The sequence below is a fragment of the Ranitomeya variabilis genome, chromosome 1, assembly GCF_051348905.1.
Source record: "Ranitomeya variabilis isolate aRanVar5 chromosome 1, aRanVar5.hap1, whole genome shotgun sequence".
Lineage (NCBI taxonomy): Eukaryota > Metazoa > Chordata > Amphibia > Anura > Dendrobatidae > Ranitomeya > Ranitomeya variabilis.
In genome coordinates, this window is record NC_135232.1 from 513112121 (window position 1) to 513131082 (window position 18962).

Genomic DNA, 18962 nt, shown 5'->3' on the forward strand with positions numbered 1-18962 from the left:
GTATTAGGTTAGCCTATACTTCCACAAACATCAATAAGCTTTGGGTGCTTATGACCCTCACACTGTACTCCTCTTATGCTACTTTCACATTAGCGTCGTGCACTGCATGTCGCAATGCGACGTTGCAGTGCACCGACGCATACTGTGCAAGCGCCGCACAACGGGGGCAGTGGATGCTGTTTTTCAATGCATCCGCTGCCCCATTGTGAGGTGCGGGGAGGAGGGGGCGGAGTTCCAGCCACACATGCGCGGTCGGAAAACACGGGAACGACACACCAAAAAACGTTACAAGCAACGTTTCTTGGTGGCGACGGTCCGACGCAAGACGGTTGCGACGTGTGGCAATGCATCGCACTGCGTTGCTAATGCAAGTCAATGGAGAAAAAACGCATCCTGCAAGCAGTTTTGCAAGATGTGTTTTTTCTCCAAAACGACGCATAGCGACATGCAGTGCACGACGCTAGTGTGAAAGTAGCCTTATGAAAAAGTCGACATCTTCCAACTATTTGTCATGTTCGCAAAACTATTCCTAAACAGTTTTGTATTGTAGTGATCAAAGAAGTTACATCCATTACACTATATAGTTGACATGTAGGGTTATGTTTGAGCTGCAATAAAGTTTAGGTAAGTGGTATGTGTCAAAGAAGTGAACCAAGGCTTCTCGGCACAACATTTCCCATCACACTGCTTTTTGAACTTGCCAAGTTCTGATTATGCATCCTAGCACAATACATGCATGTAGCGGTCTACACATTGTAATAGAAACTATGACCTACCTTTGCTAGATTGAACCTTAAAGAGGTTGTCCACTACTCTTACATTGATGACCTATCCTTAGAATTGGCCGGGGTTCAACACCTGGCATCCCTGCCAATCAGCTGTTATCGGTGACGGCGGCCAGAAATGCCAGAAGGCCAGCTTGGCAAGTGAGAACTTCAGGCCGGCGGCACTGATAACAGCTAATCAGCGGAGGTGCCCGGTGTCGGACCCCGGTCTAAGTATAGGCCATCAATGTAAAACTAGTAGACAACCTCTTGAGGCCATGTACACACGTTGCGGTTTTTACTGCAGATCCGCAGCAGTTTTCCATGCGGTGTACAGTACCTTGTAAACCTATAGAAAATAAAAACCGCTGTGCACATGCTGCGGAAAAAAATGCGCGGACACGCAGCGGTTTATTTTCTGCAGCATGTCAATTCTTTGTGCAGATTCCGCAGCGGTTTTTCACCTGCTCCATAATAGAAAACCACAGCTGTAAAACCGCAGTAAATCCGCGATAAATCCGCAGGAAAAACCAGTGTTTTTGCCCTGTGGATTTATCAAAATCAATGCGGAAAAATCCGCACACCAGTCCGCAGCGTGTGCACATAGCCTTAACCTTTTTCTGACATCGGACGTAATATTCCATCCAGCCTATTTGACCATGGACGGAATATTACACCATTGCCCATGCACACGAGGGGTGCACGGGAGATCGCCACCTGGTGTCAGCTGATTCTGACAGCTGACTCCCAGCACTTTAACCCCTGAAATGCTGCGATCGAACACGATCGCAGCATTCCGGAAGCCGACAGGGGGTCGGCAGCCCCCCTGCCTTTGGATTGGAGACCCCGTAGCGTGATGTGGCATCCTGATAATTTCCATAGTGACCTAATGTCGTCATGACGACATCCGGGTCACCAGAGCTAGGAAACTTGTTGATCATGTGCAGTGCATGATCAGCAAGTCTCTGTCAGTGCAGCGCTGACAGTTTCCATAGCATGCAGATGCTGATGCATCATAATAAAAAAATTAAAAAAAAATCAATATATATTCTCTCTCAAAATATTTGAATGAAAAAAAAAAAAAAAAAAAAAAAAATTTATATATATATATATATATATATATATATATATATATATATATATATATATATATATATATATACACAATGAAAGTGCACATATTTAGCATCACCGCGTCTGCAACTACCCAACGTATAAAACTGTCCCACTAGTTAACCCCTTTAGTGAACACCAGAAATAAAAACAAGGCAAAAAATAATGCTTTATCATCATATCGCCGAACAAAAAGTGGAATAACACGCGATCAAAAAGACGGATATAAATAAACATGGTACTGCTGAAAACGTCATCTTGTCCTGCAAAAAACAAGCAGACATACTGCTCCATCAGCGGAAAATAAAAAAAGTTATAGCGATCAGAATAAAGTAATGCAAAAATAATAATTTTTTGTATAAAATAGTTTTTATTGTATAAATGCACCAAAACATAAAAAACAATATAAATGAGGTATCGCTGTAATCGTACTGACCTGAAGAATAAAACTGCGTTATGAATTTGACCACATATGGAATGGCATATGGAGGGGTTACCTCCAGTCAGTGAGGCTCCGTTCCCAGCCGCGCTGACCTGCGGTGAGATCCTGCAAGATCCCCGCTATCACGGACATTAAAAAATGGACATATCGGCGTGTTTTGCCCGTGGAAACACAATGACATGTGCACAGATGCATTCACTTGAATGGGTCTACGTGTGTACTTGTCTCCGGTTCGTGTGAAAACTGTCACCACACGTAGTGGAGACACGGACGTGTGAAAGAGGCCTAAATCTGGTATCGCTGTAATCGCACCGACCTGAAGCATAAAGTCGCCTAATCACTTACACTGACCTGAAGCATAAAGTTGCCTAATCACTTATACCGCATGAGGAACGGCGTTAAAAAAAAAAAATAAAACCAATTCTTCACCTGCTGTTTATTTCTTCATTCTGCCTCTGAAAGAACACAGTAAGGCTCGGCGCACATTTATCCTGCGCTGAGCGCATGCACCGGGGTTTCAGCGTAAATCTCTGAAATACGTTAGGCCTCTTTCACACTTGCGTCGTGTGACGTATGTCGCAATCCGTCGTTTTGGGAAAAAGCGGATCCTGCAAATGTGCCCGGAGGATGAGTTTTTTTTTTTCCCATAGCCTTGTATTGCCGACGGATTGCGACGTATGGCCACACGTCGCGTCCGTCGTGCACTGGATCCGTCGCTATTTGGCGGACGGTTGTAGCAAAAAAAACGTTCAAGTGAACGTTTTTTCGTACGTCGCGTCCGTCATTTTCTACTGCGCATGCGCGGACGAAACTTCGCCCCCTCCTCCCCGGACTTTAGACTGGGCAGCGGATGCGTTGAAAAACTGCATCTGCTGCCCATGTCGTGCCACATTTTCACAACGTGCGCCGGCCCAACGCATAGCGAAGGACCAGTACTAACGCAAGTGTGAAAGAGGCCTTATTCAGACGGCACCTCTAGTGGAGGCACTGTAGACGCCAACTGACTTGTGATCCGGCTGTCCGTCTATTTAGGATTATATAAAAGTGCCTTCGGCCACAGTTTTGTGAACTTCTGAAGAGAAGGACACTGCTGAACAGAGGCCAGACGGAGCCCAGAGTAACTCTGCTGCCTCAATATAGAGAATGGATCCCTCGGGGGTTTGATCTGTCACGTCACTCGGAGATTTAGATGAAAACCAAAAAGCAAGTCCCCACTGAGGTCTGTCATCTGTTAACGGAAATATAGGGGGTTTCCACGTTACTGGTAGCACAAAAGCTCTGGAAAAGAGAAATGGCTCCACACCCACCCAAAAAAATTCAGCAAATTCTACACTCCCAAATTCAAATGCCCCCTCCCTTCTAAGCCCCAGTGTACCTAAACCTCTTATTGCGTTCACGTTTGGCATTTCTGAAGCAATGAGAGCCCGCCTAACTTACAGGTGCGTGTCTACAGAAGCATGAGCTGGGCATAACGTACTGGTAACTGCAACGTACTGGTCACTACAGCGTACTGGTCACTACAGCGTACTGGTCACTACAGCGTACTGGTCACTACAGCGGCAGTTTGCAATTATCACTCGGCAACATTCATTGTGGCTTGTTTCTGGAAAATACCCATGAAGTCAAAATCGTCATTACACCTGTAGATAAATTCCCCAAGGGGTATAGTTCCCCAAATGGGGTCAATTGAGGGGGAATTCTGCTCTTATAGCAGTTAGGGGCACTGTATATGGAGTCCGCAAACTGTTCAGGGAAAATCTGCACTCCTGGAGACAAAAAACGCTTCATTCCTCCCGAGTCTCTCCATATAGCTAAGGACGGGTTCACATTAGCGTACCTGTGAGCAGCGTATGTCTGCTTACAGATCCACATAGATCCGCATGCGTCTTACGTACCTATCTTTAACATTGTTTACGCAGGGACATGCGTTTGCATCAGTTTGGGTGCGGATTTGGCATGCAGGAGATACGCTGTGCACAAATACGCTAATGTGAACTTAGCCTAAGTAGTACTGTACAGCCACATATGGGGTATTGCCACTTTCAGTAGAAATTGTGGGATACATTTTGGTGCCATTTTTACCCACTTCTTGTGTGAAAATGAAAAATCTTTGGCTAAAACAAAGTTTTGGTGGTAAAAATGTAGTTATTTTGTCTTCACTGCCCAATGGTATAACATTCTGTGACATACCCATGGTGTAAATATGATCACTGCAACCCTAGATGAATTCATTGAGATGTGTAGTTTGTAAAATGGGGTCACTTATGGGGGGGAGGGGGGTCTACTGTTTTGGCACATCAGGGGCTCTTGCAGTGGGTCATGGCACCTACAAACCATAACCGTGAAATCTGGCGCTCCTTGCCTTCTGAGCTTTGCACTGTGCCTGAAAAATATTTCCTGATTTACATGTAGGGTATTGGCACACTCAGGAAAAAATGGACCTCAGTTTGTGGTAAAGAAAAAAAATGTACTATTAGCCTTTAGAAAAATTAAAAACTTGGGGCTAAAAAAACATTTTAGTGGTAGAAATGTAACTTATTCTTTCTTCACCGCTCAGTGGTATAAAATTCTGTGAGGCACATGTGGTGTTAATATGATCACTGCACCACTAGATGAATTAATTGGGGAGTGTAGTTTGTTAAAAGAGTTCTTATAAAAATAGGGTTTCTGTTCTGGCACCTCAGGGGCTCTGCCAATGTGACATGGCACCCTCAAACCGTTCCAGCAAAATCTCAACTCCAATATGGCGCCTCTTCCCTACTGAGCTTTACACTGTGCCTCAAAAGTAGTATTCCCCTACATATGGGGTATCGGCATGCTCAGGAGAAATTGCTCAACAAACTGTATGATGCAATTAATCTTGTTTCCAAAATTTGGAGCTAAAATAATTTTGTGAGGAAAATGTGATTTTATTATTTTCACGGCTCTACATTATAAACTTCTGTGAAGAACTTGGGGGTTAAAAGTGCTCACCACACATCTAGATAAGTTCCTGGGGGGGGTCTAGTTTTCAAAATGGGGTCACTTGTGCGGGATTTCCACTGTTTTGGCACAGCAGGGGCTCTCCAAACGCGACAGTGTCCAATCTCAATTCCAGCCAATTTTGCATTGAAAAAGTTAAACAGCGCTCCTTTTCTTCCGAGCTCTGCCATGCACCCAAACAGTGGTTCCCCCCCACATATGGGGTATCAGCGCACTCAGGACAAATTGCACAACAACTTTTGATGTCCAATTTCTCCTGTTACCATTGGGAAAATACAAAAATTCGGGGCAAGAAAGATCATTTTTGTAGAAAAAATATGATTTTTTTTATTTTCATGGCTCTAAATTATACATTTCTCCTGTTACCCTTGGGAAAGTAGTTTTTATGCGAAAAAAAGTTAAAATGTTAATTTTTTTTTTTTAAACATTACAAAAATTCCTGTGAAGCACCAGAAGGGTTAATAAACTTCTCGAATGCGGTTTTGAGCACCTTGCGGGTTGCTGTTTTTAGAATGGTGTCATTTTTGTATTTTCTATCATATAGACCCCTCAAAGTGAGTTCAAATGTGAGGATGTGCCCCCCCAAAAAATGGTGTTGTAAAACTGAGAAATCAACTTTTAATTCTTATAACTTCCTAACAAAAACAAGTTTTGGTTCCAAAATTGTGCTGCTGGAAAGTATGCATATGGGAAATGTTACTTATTAAGTATTTTGTGTGACATATCTGTGATTTAAGGGCGTGAAAGTTCAAAGCTGGAAAATTGTGAAATTTTCTAAATTTTTGCCAAATCTCTGTTCTTTTTTCCCCCCACAAATAAACCCAAGTCATATCAAGGACATTTTACCACTATAATGAAGTACAATATGTCACGAGAAAACAATGTCAGAAACATCAGGATCCATGGCAGCGTTCCAGAGTTATTACCTCATAAAGGGGCAGTGGTCAGAATTGTAAAAATTGGCCCGGTCATTAACATGCAAACCACCCTTGGGGGTAAAGGGGTTAATGATCCCACCTTTGGCACTATGCAGGGGTCAGCATAGGTTCCGATTAGTTTGCATCTCACACTCCCAACCACCAGGATACGCAACGATTGGCAGAATAGGGAATTTTTATCCCCGTCGGGGCACTTTTATCCTAGTTACAAAATGAAGGGGCAGGTAGGATGTCCCATCTCAGTTACATTTACTCTATATGGGGTTTCCAGAAAAAGGAAAGCACAGCAGCTACATTTTAAGGGGAATAAAAGTTCTCCATTCTGCCAATCGCTGTAGGTCCCAGAAGTCTGAACCCTAATGGTCATCAGCAGACACCCGGCTGTCATGGCAACCCATAGGTGCCTTCACAATCACATCACAGGCACAACAATGTGTGAGTGGAATGACGCACGCATCTGCCAGTGCCATCAGAGATTGACAGCTGCATTTAAACAGGTTAATATCTACAGCTGTAGATCTGTGCCACACTCCACCCATGGCTGTTAAGGTACATGATGTCTGATGATTAAATCAGCTATCATGTGATGGGAAAGATGAGTGAGCTCGGCGTGTGAGCACCAAAGGCAAGGACACGACTTTTGATGTACAAATACGTCAAAGGTTGTGAATGGGTTGTCTGTGATTTTTATTTGCTCAAGGGCTTGTAGACAAAAAAAAAAAATCTATCTATAAACATCAATAATAGTCCCCCACAGGTTCAGGGCTGGCTCTCCACTACTGCTCCAGTCTTTGCTGACAGTCTGCAGCATTGACATCAGCACTACGCACATGTCACTGCACAGCCAATCAATGTAGACAGCAGTGAATAGCTGCAGCGCTTCTGCATGCTGTAGACATGATATCAATGTTGTAGCATTTCAACAAAGAGTGAAGCAGTAGCAAGGAGAGTGACTGGTGGGCTTGTTACTTTCTGTCTGAAAGTCTATGGAAAAATATATGTAACCTCCTGATAGTTGTTATAGCAAGATTACCATTGCTAGTCCCTTCCCTTTGTCAGTGACGTTAAATGTTATAGGTAGTGATGAGCGAATATACTCGTTGGTCGGGTGGTCTCCAAGTATTTGTTAGGCTAGGGTCACATTGTGTTAGGGCAATCCGTTTAGCGCTAAGCGCTAGCGGATTGCGCTGACGCAATGTCTTTTTCGGGGTCGCGTTAAACGTCCCCGCTAGCGCAGATCCCCGATCTGCGAGAGCGGGGAACGGACCTCGGGCACGGCGCGGACGCTGCAAGCAGCGTCCGAGGCGCGCTACAAAACACCGGCACATCGCTAGCGCGTGCCGAAAATGACACGCGCTAGCAAGGCGCTTTAACATTGCCAGCAATGGGAGCGCTAACGGACGCGTTGCACGGCGTTAATTTCCCCGTGCAACGCTGTCCGTTATCGCTCAGCCATAAACGCAATGTGACCCTAGCCTTAGTGTTCGGAGATTAAGTTTTCATCGTCGCAGCTGAATGAGCCAGCTTGAATACATGTGGGGATTCCCTAGCAACCAGACAACCCCCACATGTACTCAGGCTGGCTAATAGCTGTAAATCATTCCGCTAAGGCAATGAAAACTTAATCTCTGAACACTAACAAATACTCGGAGGACACCCGAGCGTGCTCGGGAAAACCAGAGCAACGAGTATTTTCGCTCATCACTTGTTATAGGTGATCAATGTATATACTGTATAAGATCATAATTTAAAAACTCAGTGAAGCCAGGTAATGTTTTCCCACAATGCAAGGATTTCAGGAATATGGCCTCCACCAATGTTGATTATCAAGCAATGCAACAAAGAATGTCATGACTAGATAGTGCAGCATATATGTTACATATGATGTACTGTGACCAGTGTATGAACAATGAATTTAAAGCATCGATGACTGGTACAAAAATAAAAGCTAATAAGAGTAAAATGTGGGATAAATAACCTTGAGTGAAGGCTGCAAATACAGTACCTTCCTTCCTCATGCCCACGCGGAAGCATTTCTTTAGTCGGCAGTACTGACATTGGTTACGGTGATGTTGGTCTATTTGACAGTCACGATTTGACCTACAGACAAATAGAAAACGGGTTAAAAGAAAAAAAAAAAGTATAGGAAGCAGTTGGAATAATAGACCACTGACGTACAAAACCCAATGTAGATCCAACACAATCAACAAGCCTAATCATAAGAGAAAAATACTGCCGCATGCATGTTCAATATGAAGATTTCTCACAGCTGTCGAGTGATAAATAAATTACTTTGTGGCTTATTAAAATTTCATACTGTAATGCTTGCATAAAAATATTCCCACTGTACACTGGGTCAGACATCCCTGGCACATAAGCACAGGAGCTCACCCACACAAAACTCCGCATTCAAGAGAAGTCATTATTTAACCTCTTGTAATACGATTCCAAGTACTTAATGGAAGCGCTTAAAACAACATACTGTACTAAAGCCACATTCAGATGGACATATTTAACTGGTGTTTAACCGCCTACATTGCAACCATGTGATACTAAACCAAATAAACAGCACACCATAGAACCTGATGCATCAGAACCATGGAGGAGTCTGAATGTGGAGTTACACCAGATTAGAAACGTTTGTCTCAACGGTGGATTCACATGCAGTGAAATTCCGCTTACACCAGCTGACTGCTGCAGATCTGTAAATATACAACGGTCATTTAATAGTCCGTTTACAGAGGAACACTGCATTTCAAATATGCACTGAGTGATCTGTAATAGACCGCTCAGTGCACATAGACTGCCATTGTTCTCGGCAGCACAAATCCCGTTTCCACAGGCCAATGGTGCTGCCGAGAACGATGATCTTTTGTACAAACCAAAAGATAATTTCACCCAATGAATGAGCGTTTGATCAATCGTGGGATGATCTTCAGCCTTCTAAGAACACTCATTCACAATAATCTCGCAGTGTACATGGGCCTTGAAGAATAACCATAATATACAAATCCCTTATTTTAATTGCTAAGTTAAGTTAAATGGACATCACATGCACATGTTCACAAATATATGCAATGTTGGAAAGTCATTTATGAGAAAAAGATGTGCCCCCTATAAGAAGACTTGAGGCCACAGAGTAAGTCAGAGAAGACCCTCCCAATGGTGAATGATTCGTTTATGATGCTGCTGTCTAGTACAGGTTTCACAGACCAACCATAATGCAGAAAGTGGCCATCTGAAACCTCTAGCAGACTAGTGTATGGCAACCATTAAGGTACCTTCACACGAAGCGACGCTGCAGCGATAGCGACAACGATGTCGATCGCTGCAGCGTCGCTGTTTGGTCGCTGGAGAGCTGTCACACAGACCGCTCTCCAGCGATCAACTATGCCGAGGTCCCCTGGTAACCAGGGTAAACATCGGGTAACTAAGCGCAGGGCCGCGCTTAGTAACCCGATGTTTACCCTGGTTACCAGCGTAAAATCTAAAAAAAACAAACAGCACATACTTACATTCACGTCCCCCTGCGTCCACTTCCTGACTGACTGAGCGCCGTACAGTGAGAGCAGAGCGGTGACGTCACCGCTGTGCTGCTTTCACTTTCACTTTGCGGCGCTGAGTCAGAGGAGGAAGCAGACTGCAGGGGACGCAATGTGAGTATGTGCTGTTTGTTTTTTTTACATTTTACGCTAGTAACCAGGGTAAACATCGGGTAACTAAGCGCGGCCCTGCGCTTAGTAACCCGATGTTTACCCTGGTTACCAGTGTAAAATATCGCTGGTATCGTTGCTTTTGCTTTCAAACACAACGATACACAGCGATCGGACGACCAAATAAAGTTCTGGACTTTATTCAGCGACCAGCGACATCACAGCAGGATCCTGATCGCTGCTGCGTGTCAAACGAAACGATATCGCTAGCGAGGACGCTGCAACGTCACGGATTGCTAGCGATATCGTTATAATGTCGTTTCGTGTGAAGGTACCTTTAGCATCACCCAAACAAGATAATAAGACTATCTCAGTGAATAAAATAAAGGTCCAAGGTACCCTTGTCAAGTGGATTAAAACATGACCTCAGGAGAAGAAAGAAAAATAGTAAATATGAGACTTAAGAGGCTAGTGCAATGACGTTAAATCTGGCAGAGAATCGTTGAGGGGGACTGGGCTTTTACATAAGACAGAAAAAAATAAATGAACACTATTCTTTGGCCACGTTGAGTTATCTGGTCTGGTGAGAAAATCAGAATTAAATCAAATACCAGTTTTTGTCATTTTGATTTCTTGTATAGTAAACAAATACAATTACTAACAGCTTTTTTATTTAAACCACTGTAAGAAGAGGAAAGGTTTATTAGACCATAGTGATTACACATTCTAACTCTACCTTCTCACCACTCACATTGGATATGGTGATATTTAGCATCAGCATTGCTTATGAGGTGCAAGATGGGGTTAATCCATTCTTCCATGTGGGTAAAGGTAAATAGACTGGTGGAAGGGAAGAAGTGCAGAGGTGTGTGTTACTTCTTAAATAAACACTGAAAAGGTCAAGAGTTAAGGTACCTTCACACGAAGCGACGCTGCAGCGATAGCGACAACGATGCCGATCGCTGCAGCGTCGCTGTTTGGTCGCTGGAGAGCTGTCACACAGACCGCTCTCCAGCGATCAACTATGCCGAGGTCCCCTGGTAACCAGGGTAAACATCGGGTAACTAAGCGCAGGGCCGCGCTTAGTAACCCGATGTTTACCCTGGTTACCAGCGTAAAATCTAAAAAAAACAAACAGCACATACTTACATTCACGTCCCCCTGCGTCCACTTCCTGACTGACTGAGCGCCGTACAGTGAGAGCAGAGCGGTGACGTCACCGCTGTGCTGCTTTCACTTTCACTTTGCGGCGCTGAGTCAGAGGAGGAAGCAGACTGCAGGGGACGCAATGTGAGTATGTGCTGTTTGTTTTTTTTACATTTTACGCTAGTAACCAGGGTAAACATCGGGTAACTAAGCGCGGCCCTGCGCTTAGTAACCCGATGTTTACCCTGGTTACCAGTGTAAAATATCGCTGGTATCGTTGCTTTTGCTTTCAAACACAACGATACACAGCGATCGGACGACCAAATAAAGTTCTGGACTTTATTCAGCGACCAGCGACATCACAGCAGGATCCTGATCGCTGCTGCGTGTCAAACGAAACGATATCGCTAGCGAGGACGCTGCAACGTCACGGATTGCTAGCGATATCGTTATAATGTCGTTTCGTGTGAAGGTACCTTAATACTACTGCTCTTAAGGTACCGTCACACTCAGCAACGCTGCAGCGATATAGACAGCGAGCCGATCACTGCAGCGTCGCTGTTTACATAGCTGTAGAGACGCCAAACACAGCAGCTCCACAACGATGCAGGAGCGATCCTGTGACGTAGCAGTGACTCACTTATCGTTCTCACAGGTCGTTAGCTCCATGTAAAACATTGCTGGCGTCGTTGCTTTTGCTGTCAAACACGACGATACACGCCGACCTAACGACCAAATAAAGTTCTGGACTTCTAGCTCCGACCAGCGATGGCACAGCGGGATCCAGATCGCTGCTGCGTGTCAAACACAACGAGATCGCTATCCAGGAGGCTGCAATGTCACGGATCGTTGTCGTTCTCGTTGTAAAGTTGTTTAGTGTGAAGGTACCTTTAGGGAGGCCAGGCCTACACAGAGATTGCACAGATAACTCTGGACAAAGGGGTATTTTGTGAAAGATACTGCTCCCTTGCATGATAGCAATGACCTTACAATGGGAGAATGATTACTACAGTATGTATAGCAAATCCCCTCCAAAATCATTCCTATCATTTGGAGATTGTTTTTAGTGACACATTATACTGATGATAATAGTAAACTTACGGTACCGTCACACTCAGCGACGCTGCGGCGATATAGACAACGAGCCGACCTAAACTAGATTGCTGGAGCATCACTGTTTAGGTCGCTGTAGAGACGTCAAACACAGCAGCTCCAGAACGATGCAGGAGCGATCCTGTGACGCAACGGCGACTCACTTCTCGTTCTCGCTGGTTGTTAGCTCCATTACATCCATTGTTATCGTCGTTGCTTTTGATGTCAAACATGACGATGCACGCCGACCTGGCGATGAAATAAAGTTCTGGACTTCTAGCTCCGACCAGCGATGGCACAGCGGGATCCAGATCGCTGCTGCGTTTCAAACACAACGAGATCGCTATCCAGGACGCTGCAACGTCACAGATCGTTGTCGTTCTCTTTGCAAAGTTGCTGAGTGTGACGGTACCTTTAGGTTGATATTTTTATAAACACAAAACATCAGAAATGTTAGAACATTTTTTTTTTTACAAATTATTAAACTTTGAATGATTATCTCTTTAATCCAGATAGGCATACCACACAAAAACATTAGTAAGTAACATTTCCCACATGTCTGCTTTACAACAGCACCATTTGGAAAATGTTGTTTTATTTTGTTAGAATTTTAAAAGGGTTTAGAAATGTAGCTATAATTTTTCTTTTTTAATCAAGAAAATTTACAAAACTTCCTTATTTAGGGACCTATCCAGAGTTTAAATGACTGAGGGCCCCATAAATTGGAAACCCCCAAATGTGATACCATTTTAAAAATAGCACCCCTCAGTGTATTCAAAACTGCTTTCATGTAGTTTATTAACTCTTCAGGTAATTTTCAGGAATTAATGCAATGACAGGAATGAAAAGAAAAAGTATTTTTACCACCTAAATGTTTCTAACTTCTTAACAGGCTGCTATAGCTGGAAGACTTTAAGGCCGTTATTTAACTGGCTGGAGACTCGGGATAATTCAGCTCTTGGCTGAAAAATTATAAGGCATGTTGGCTTTCAGAATACCCAATCCTATTTTTCCTGGAAGGTATTATAGTAGTATAATAGTATATATGGACTTTTCCAAAGCTTTTGATACGGTGCCACACAAAAGGTTGTTACATAAAATGAGAGTAATGGGGATAGGGGAAAATATGTGTAAGTGGGTTGAGAGCTGGCTCAGGGATAGGAAACAAAGGGTGGTTATTAATGGAGCACACTCGGACTGGGTCACGGTTAGCAGTGGGGTACCACAGGGGTCAGTATTGGGCCCTCTTCTTTTTAACATATTTATTAATGACCTTGTAGGGGGCATTCAGAGTAGAATTTCAATATTTGCAGATGACACTAAACTCTGCAGGGTAATCAATACAGGGGAGGACAATTTTATATTACAGGATGATTTATGTAAACTAGAAGCTTGGGCTGATAAATGGCAAATGAGCTTTAATGGGGATAAATGTAAGGTCATGCACTTGGGTAGAAGTAATAAGATGTATAACTATGTGCTTAATTCTAAAACTCTGGGCAAAACCGTCAATGAAAAAGACCTGGGTGTATGGGTGGATGACAAACTCATATTCAGTGGCCAGTGTCAGGCAGCTGCTACAAAGGCAAATAAAATAATGGGATGTATTAAAAGAGGCATAGATGCTCATGAGGAGAACATAATTTTACCTCTATACAAGTCACTAGTTCGACCACACTTAGAATACTGTGCACAGTTCTGGTCTCCGGTGTATAAGAAAGACATAGCTGAACTGGAGCGGGTGCAGAGAAGAGCGACCAAGGTTATTAGAGGACTGAGGGGTCTGCAATACCAAGATAGGTTATTACACTTGGGGCTATTTAGTTTGGAAAAACGAAGACTAAGGGGTGATCTTATGTTAATGTATAAATATATGAGGGGACAGTACAAAGACCTTTCTGATGATCTTTTTAATCATAGACCTGAGACAGGGACAAGGGGGCATCCTCTACGTCTGGAGGAAAGAAGGTTTAAGCATAATAACAGACGCGGATTCTTTACTGTAAGAGCAGTGAGACTATGGAACTCTCTGCCGTATGATGTTGTAATGAGTGATTCATTAATTAAATTTAAGAGGGGACTGGATACCTTTCTGGAAAAGTATAATGTTACAGGGTATATACACTAGATTCCTTGATAAGGCGTTGATCCAGGGAACTAGTCTGATTGCCGAATGTGGAGTCGGGAAGGAATTTTTTTCCCCATGGTGGAGTTACTCTTTGCCACATGGGTTTTTTTTGCCTTCCCCTGGATCAACATGTTAGGGCATGTTAGGTTAGGCTATGGGTTGAACTAGATGGACTTACAGTCTTCCTTCAACCTTAATAACTATGTAACTATGTAACTATGTATTAACATGGTCTTCTCTTTTTATTGTCTGAAACCTCTATGTTCAGATACACAGAACATGGCAGGACAGTTCATTTTTACAGAAACAGAGTACCTGCAGTAGCATGGTGCCATCTAAACTTGCTGTATTATTGCAATATAGTACATTAGAAACATGGACTCTGGAAGAAAATAGTTTTGCCTTACAGCATCTGATGGAAAAATAATCTCTTCATACCTCTGTATGAGTGCAACACAAAACAGGTATGGTGTGGCTCCACAAATCTCAGGGTGCCATATTACGGATGTGACATTATAGAATGTACAATGCTGTACATAATAATGGACATTTCCTTTCACCTCTATATAATGTAAAAGTAGATTACAAGCAGACAAATTCTTCATTGCTTTCAAGGTTTGAGGTCAGTCACCTACAAAAATTCCATCAGAGGTTAATGTTCAGGCCTAATGCTAATAACAGAGGTGAGGGGTTTCTTCCATGACAGGAGAGGTCACCGAGGATTTCTCACATCGACACGTTGAATCAAACTGGTGAAAGGGCAAGGTCACAGTGCCCTGCCTATTAGCACTCCCATTTCTTCACTACCAATATCCAACTTCTGGTGAAAAAAGGGCAAGGTCACAGTGCCCTGCCTCTTAGCACTCCCATTTCTCCACTACGGATAGCCAACTTCTGGTGAAGGAAGTGCACGGTCACAGTGCCCTGCCTCTTGGCACTCCCATTTCTCCACTACGGATAGCCAACTTCTGGTGAAAGAAGTGCAAGGTCACAGTGCCCTGCCTCTTAGCACTCCCATTTCTCCACTATGAATAGCCAACTTCTGGTGAAAGAAGTGCACGGTCACAGTGCCCTGCCTCTTAGCACTCCCATTTCTCCACTACGGATAGCCAACTTCTGGTGAAAGAAGGGCACGGTCACAGTGCCCTGCCTCTTAGCACTCCCATTTCTCCACTATGAATAGCCAACTTCTGGTGAAAGAAGTGCACGGTCACAGTGCCCTGCCTCTTAGCACTCCCATTTCTCCACTACGGATAGCCAACTTCTGGTGAAAGAAGTGCAAGGTCACAGTGCCCTGCCTCTTAGCACTCCCATTTCTCCACTATGAATAGCCAACTTCTGGTGAAAGAAGTGCACGGTCACAGTGCCCTGCCTCTTAGCACTCCCATTTCTCCACTACGGATAGCCAACTTCTGGTGAAAGAAGGGCACGGTCACAGTGCCCTGCCTCTTAGCACTCCCATTTCTCCACTATGGATAGCCAACTTCTGGTGAAAGAAGGGCACGGTCACAGTGCCCTGCCGATTAGCACTCCCATTTCTTCACTACCAATGTCCAACTTCTGGTGAAAAAAGGGCAAGGTCACAGTGCCCTGCCTCTTAGCACTCCCATTTCTCCACTACGGATAGCCAACTTCTGGTGAAAGAAGGGCACGGTCACAGTGCCCTGCCGCTTACCACTCCCATTTCTCTACTACTGATATCCAACTTCTGGTGAAAGAAGGGAACGGTCACAGTGCCCTGCCGATTAGCACTCCCATTTCTCTACTACTGATATCCAACTTCTGGTGAAAGAAGGGCACGGTCACAGTGCCCTGCCGCTTACCACTCCCATTTCTCTACTACTGATATCCAACTTCTGGTGAAAGAAGGGAACGGTCACAGTGCCCTGCCGATTAGCACTCCCATTTCTCCACTACTGATATCCAAATCTGGTGAAAGTGCAAGGTCACAGTGCCTTGCCGATTAGCACTTCCATTTCTCCACTACGGATAGCCAACTTCTGGAGAAAGAAGGGCAAGGTCAGTGTGTCCTGCCTCTTAGCACTCCCATTTCTCCACTACTGATATCTAAGGCACAACTAGCACTTAAATGCTCAGGCAAATGTCAGTCAAAGAAGAATGGGCTTGCCAAGCGCCAATACACCATGACTCTGTATCGCTATAACATCGCCTTCATGACCCTGGTAAGTCCTTATAGAGCGTGCATTGAAATAAAAACTTTTTTTAAAGGGAACCTACCACCCCGTTTTTTAAAAATTAGATAAAAATAGTGTGAAATAGGGGCAGAGCTGGGCTTTACATTAGGGCCTTTTCGGTGCCTTTACACCCCCGTTAGGCTGCCCAAATACCTTTGTGAAGTGGCCGTTTTCTGCTGTCACTCAAGTGGGTCAGGTCGGATGGGCGTGGTCACAGCGCTGTTTGTCCCCCAGGATCCTGCTCATCATTACGTTGGTGGCGTAGTGGTGTGCGCATGTCCAAAGAAGATCCACTGCCCAGGAGATGAATAACGGTGCGGTCTTCGCTATTCAGCCGTTTACCGGTGGGCGCGGCCATCTTTCCTGTGGCCGCGCCTGCGCAGATGGAGCGCTCTGCTGCCCGGGACTTCAGGAAAATGGCCGCGGGATTCCGCGCGTGCGCAGATGGAGATCGCGGCGGCCATTTTCCTGAAGTCCCGGGCAGCAGAGCGCTCCATCTGCGCAGGCGCGGCCACAGGAAAGATGGCCGCGCCCACCGGTAAACAGCTGAATAGCGAAGACCGCGCCGTTATTCATCTCCTGGGCAGTGGATCTTCTTTGGACATGCGCACACCACTACGCCACCAACGTAATGATGAGCAGGATCCTGGGGGACAAACAGCGCTGTGACCACGCCCATCCGACCTGACCCACTTGAGTGACAGCAGAAAACGGCCACTTCACAAAGGTATTTGGGCAGCCTAACGGGGGTGTAAAGGCACCGAAAAGGCCCTAATGTAAAGCCCAGCTCTGCCCCTATTTCACACTATTTTTATCTCATTTTTAAAAAACGGGGTGGTAGGTTCCCTTTAAAGCCAGAATGAGACATGATTGATTTAAAGAGTATCCATCATCTGTCTGTGGCTGACCATTTTATAGGCAAAAAAACCCCAAAACAGTGGGTAGCCACAGACAGATAAAGTTACAAAATGTATTTCCAAAAATGATCAGCTAAAGGGTCCGACTTTCTAGCAAAAGGCGCGTCTGAACTGGCTAGTGGGATCTCTGCAGTGAAATCCCACAACCCCTTCACTGTGAAACATCATTTACTTAGTACTGTAGATACCGATCAGCAACCGTTCTAATGTTATTGATCAGTAAAGGTACCTTCACACTAAAGGTACCTTCACACTAAACGATATCGCTAGCGATCCGTGACGTTGCAGCGTCCTGGCTAGCGATATCGTTGAGTTTGACAGGCAGCAGTGATCAGGATCCTGCTGTGATATCGCTGGTCGTTGCTGAAAGTCCAGAACTTTATTTGGTCGTCAGATCGGCGTGTATCGTTGTGTTTGACAGCAAAAGCAACGATGCCAGCGATGTTTTACAATGGTAACCAGGGTAAATATCGGGTTACTAAGCGCAGGGCCGCGCTTAGTAACCCGATGTTTACCCTGGTTACCATCGTAAAAGTAAAAAAACCAAACAGTACATACTCACCCTCTGATGTCCGTCCATGACGTCACCGCTGTGCTCTGTACTGCCGGCGCTCACACAGTGCAGGGAAGCGGACACCGGGGGACGCGAAGGTGAGTATGTAGTGTTTATTATTTTACACTGGTAACCAGGGTAAACATCGGGTTACTAAGCGCGGCCCTGCGCTTAGCAACCCGATGTTTACCCTGGTTACCCGGGGACTTTGGCATCGTTGGTCGCTGGAGAGCGGTCTGTGTGACAGCTCTCCAGCGACCAAACAGCGACGCTGCAGCGATCGGCATCGTTGTCTGTATCGCTGCAGCGTCGCTTAGTGTGAAGGTACCTTAAGCGACGCTGCAGCGATACAGACGATGCCGATCGCTGCAGCGTCGCTGTTTGGTCGCTGGAGAGCTGTCACACAGACCGCTCTCCAGCGACCAACGATGCCGAGGTCCCCGGGTAAACATCGGGTTGCTAAGCGCAGGGCCGCGCTTAGTAACCCGATGTTTACCCTGGTTACCAGTGTAAAATGTAAAAAAACAAACAGTACATACTCACATTCGTGTCCCCCGGCGTCCGCTTCCTGCACTGACTGTGAGTGCCGGCCCTAACAGCAGAGCGGTGATGTCACCGCTGTGCTGTACTTTTACTTTACGGCCGGCACTCAGTCAGTGCAGGAAGCGGACGGCGAGGGACGTGTGACAGACAGCAGAAGGTGAGTATGTACTGTTTGTTTTTTTTACTTTTACGATGGTAACCAGGGTAAACATCGGGTTACTAAGCGCGGCCCTGCGCTTAGTAACCCGATATTTACCCTGGTTACCATTGTAAAACATCGCTGGCATTGTTGCTTTTGCTGTCAAACACAACAATACACGGCGATCTGACGACCAAATAAAGTTCTGAACTTTCCAAAACGACCAGCGATATCACAGCAGGATCCTGATCGCTGCTGCCTGTCAAACTCAACGATATCGCTAGCCAGGACGCTGCAACGTCACGGATCGCTAGCGATATCGTTTAGTGTGAAGGTACCTTTAGTTCATAGCGCGAG

General features: G+C 44.9%; 1 protein-coding gene across 2 annotated transcripts in view; it reads right to left on the bottom strand.

Moving 5' to 3' along the window:
* The window catches only part of NR2F6 (nuclear receptor subfamily 2 group F member 6), an 80484-nt gene that overhangs the window by 30035 nt on the left and 31487 nt on the right, over window positions 1-18962 (bottom strand). Inside the window, exon 2 of one of the 2 annotated variants that reach the window (XM_077253474.1) lies at window positions 8218-8339. In XM_077253474.1, the coding sequence (XP_077109589.1) occupies window positions 8218-8339 (122 nt within the window). The remainder of the gene's footprint in view (window positions 1-8217; window positions 8340-18962) is intronic. The other variant, XM_077253479.1, reaches the window with a different exon arrangement.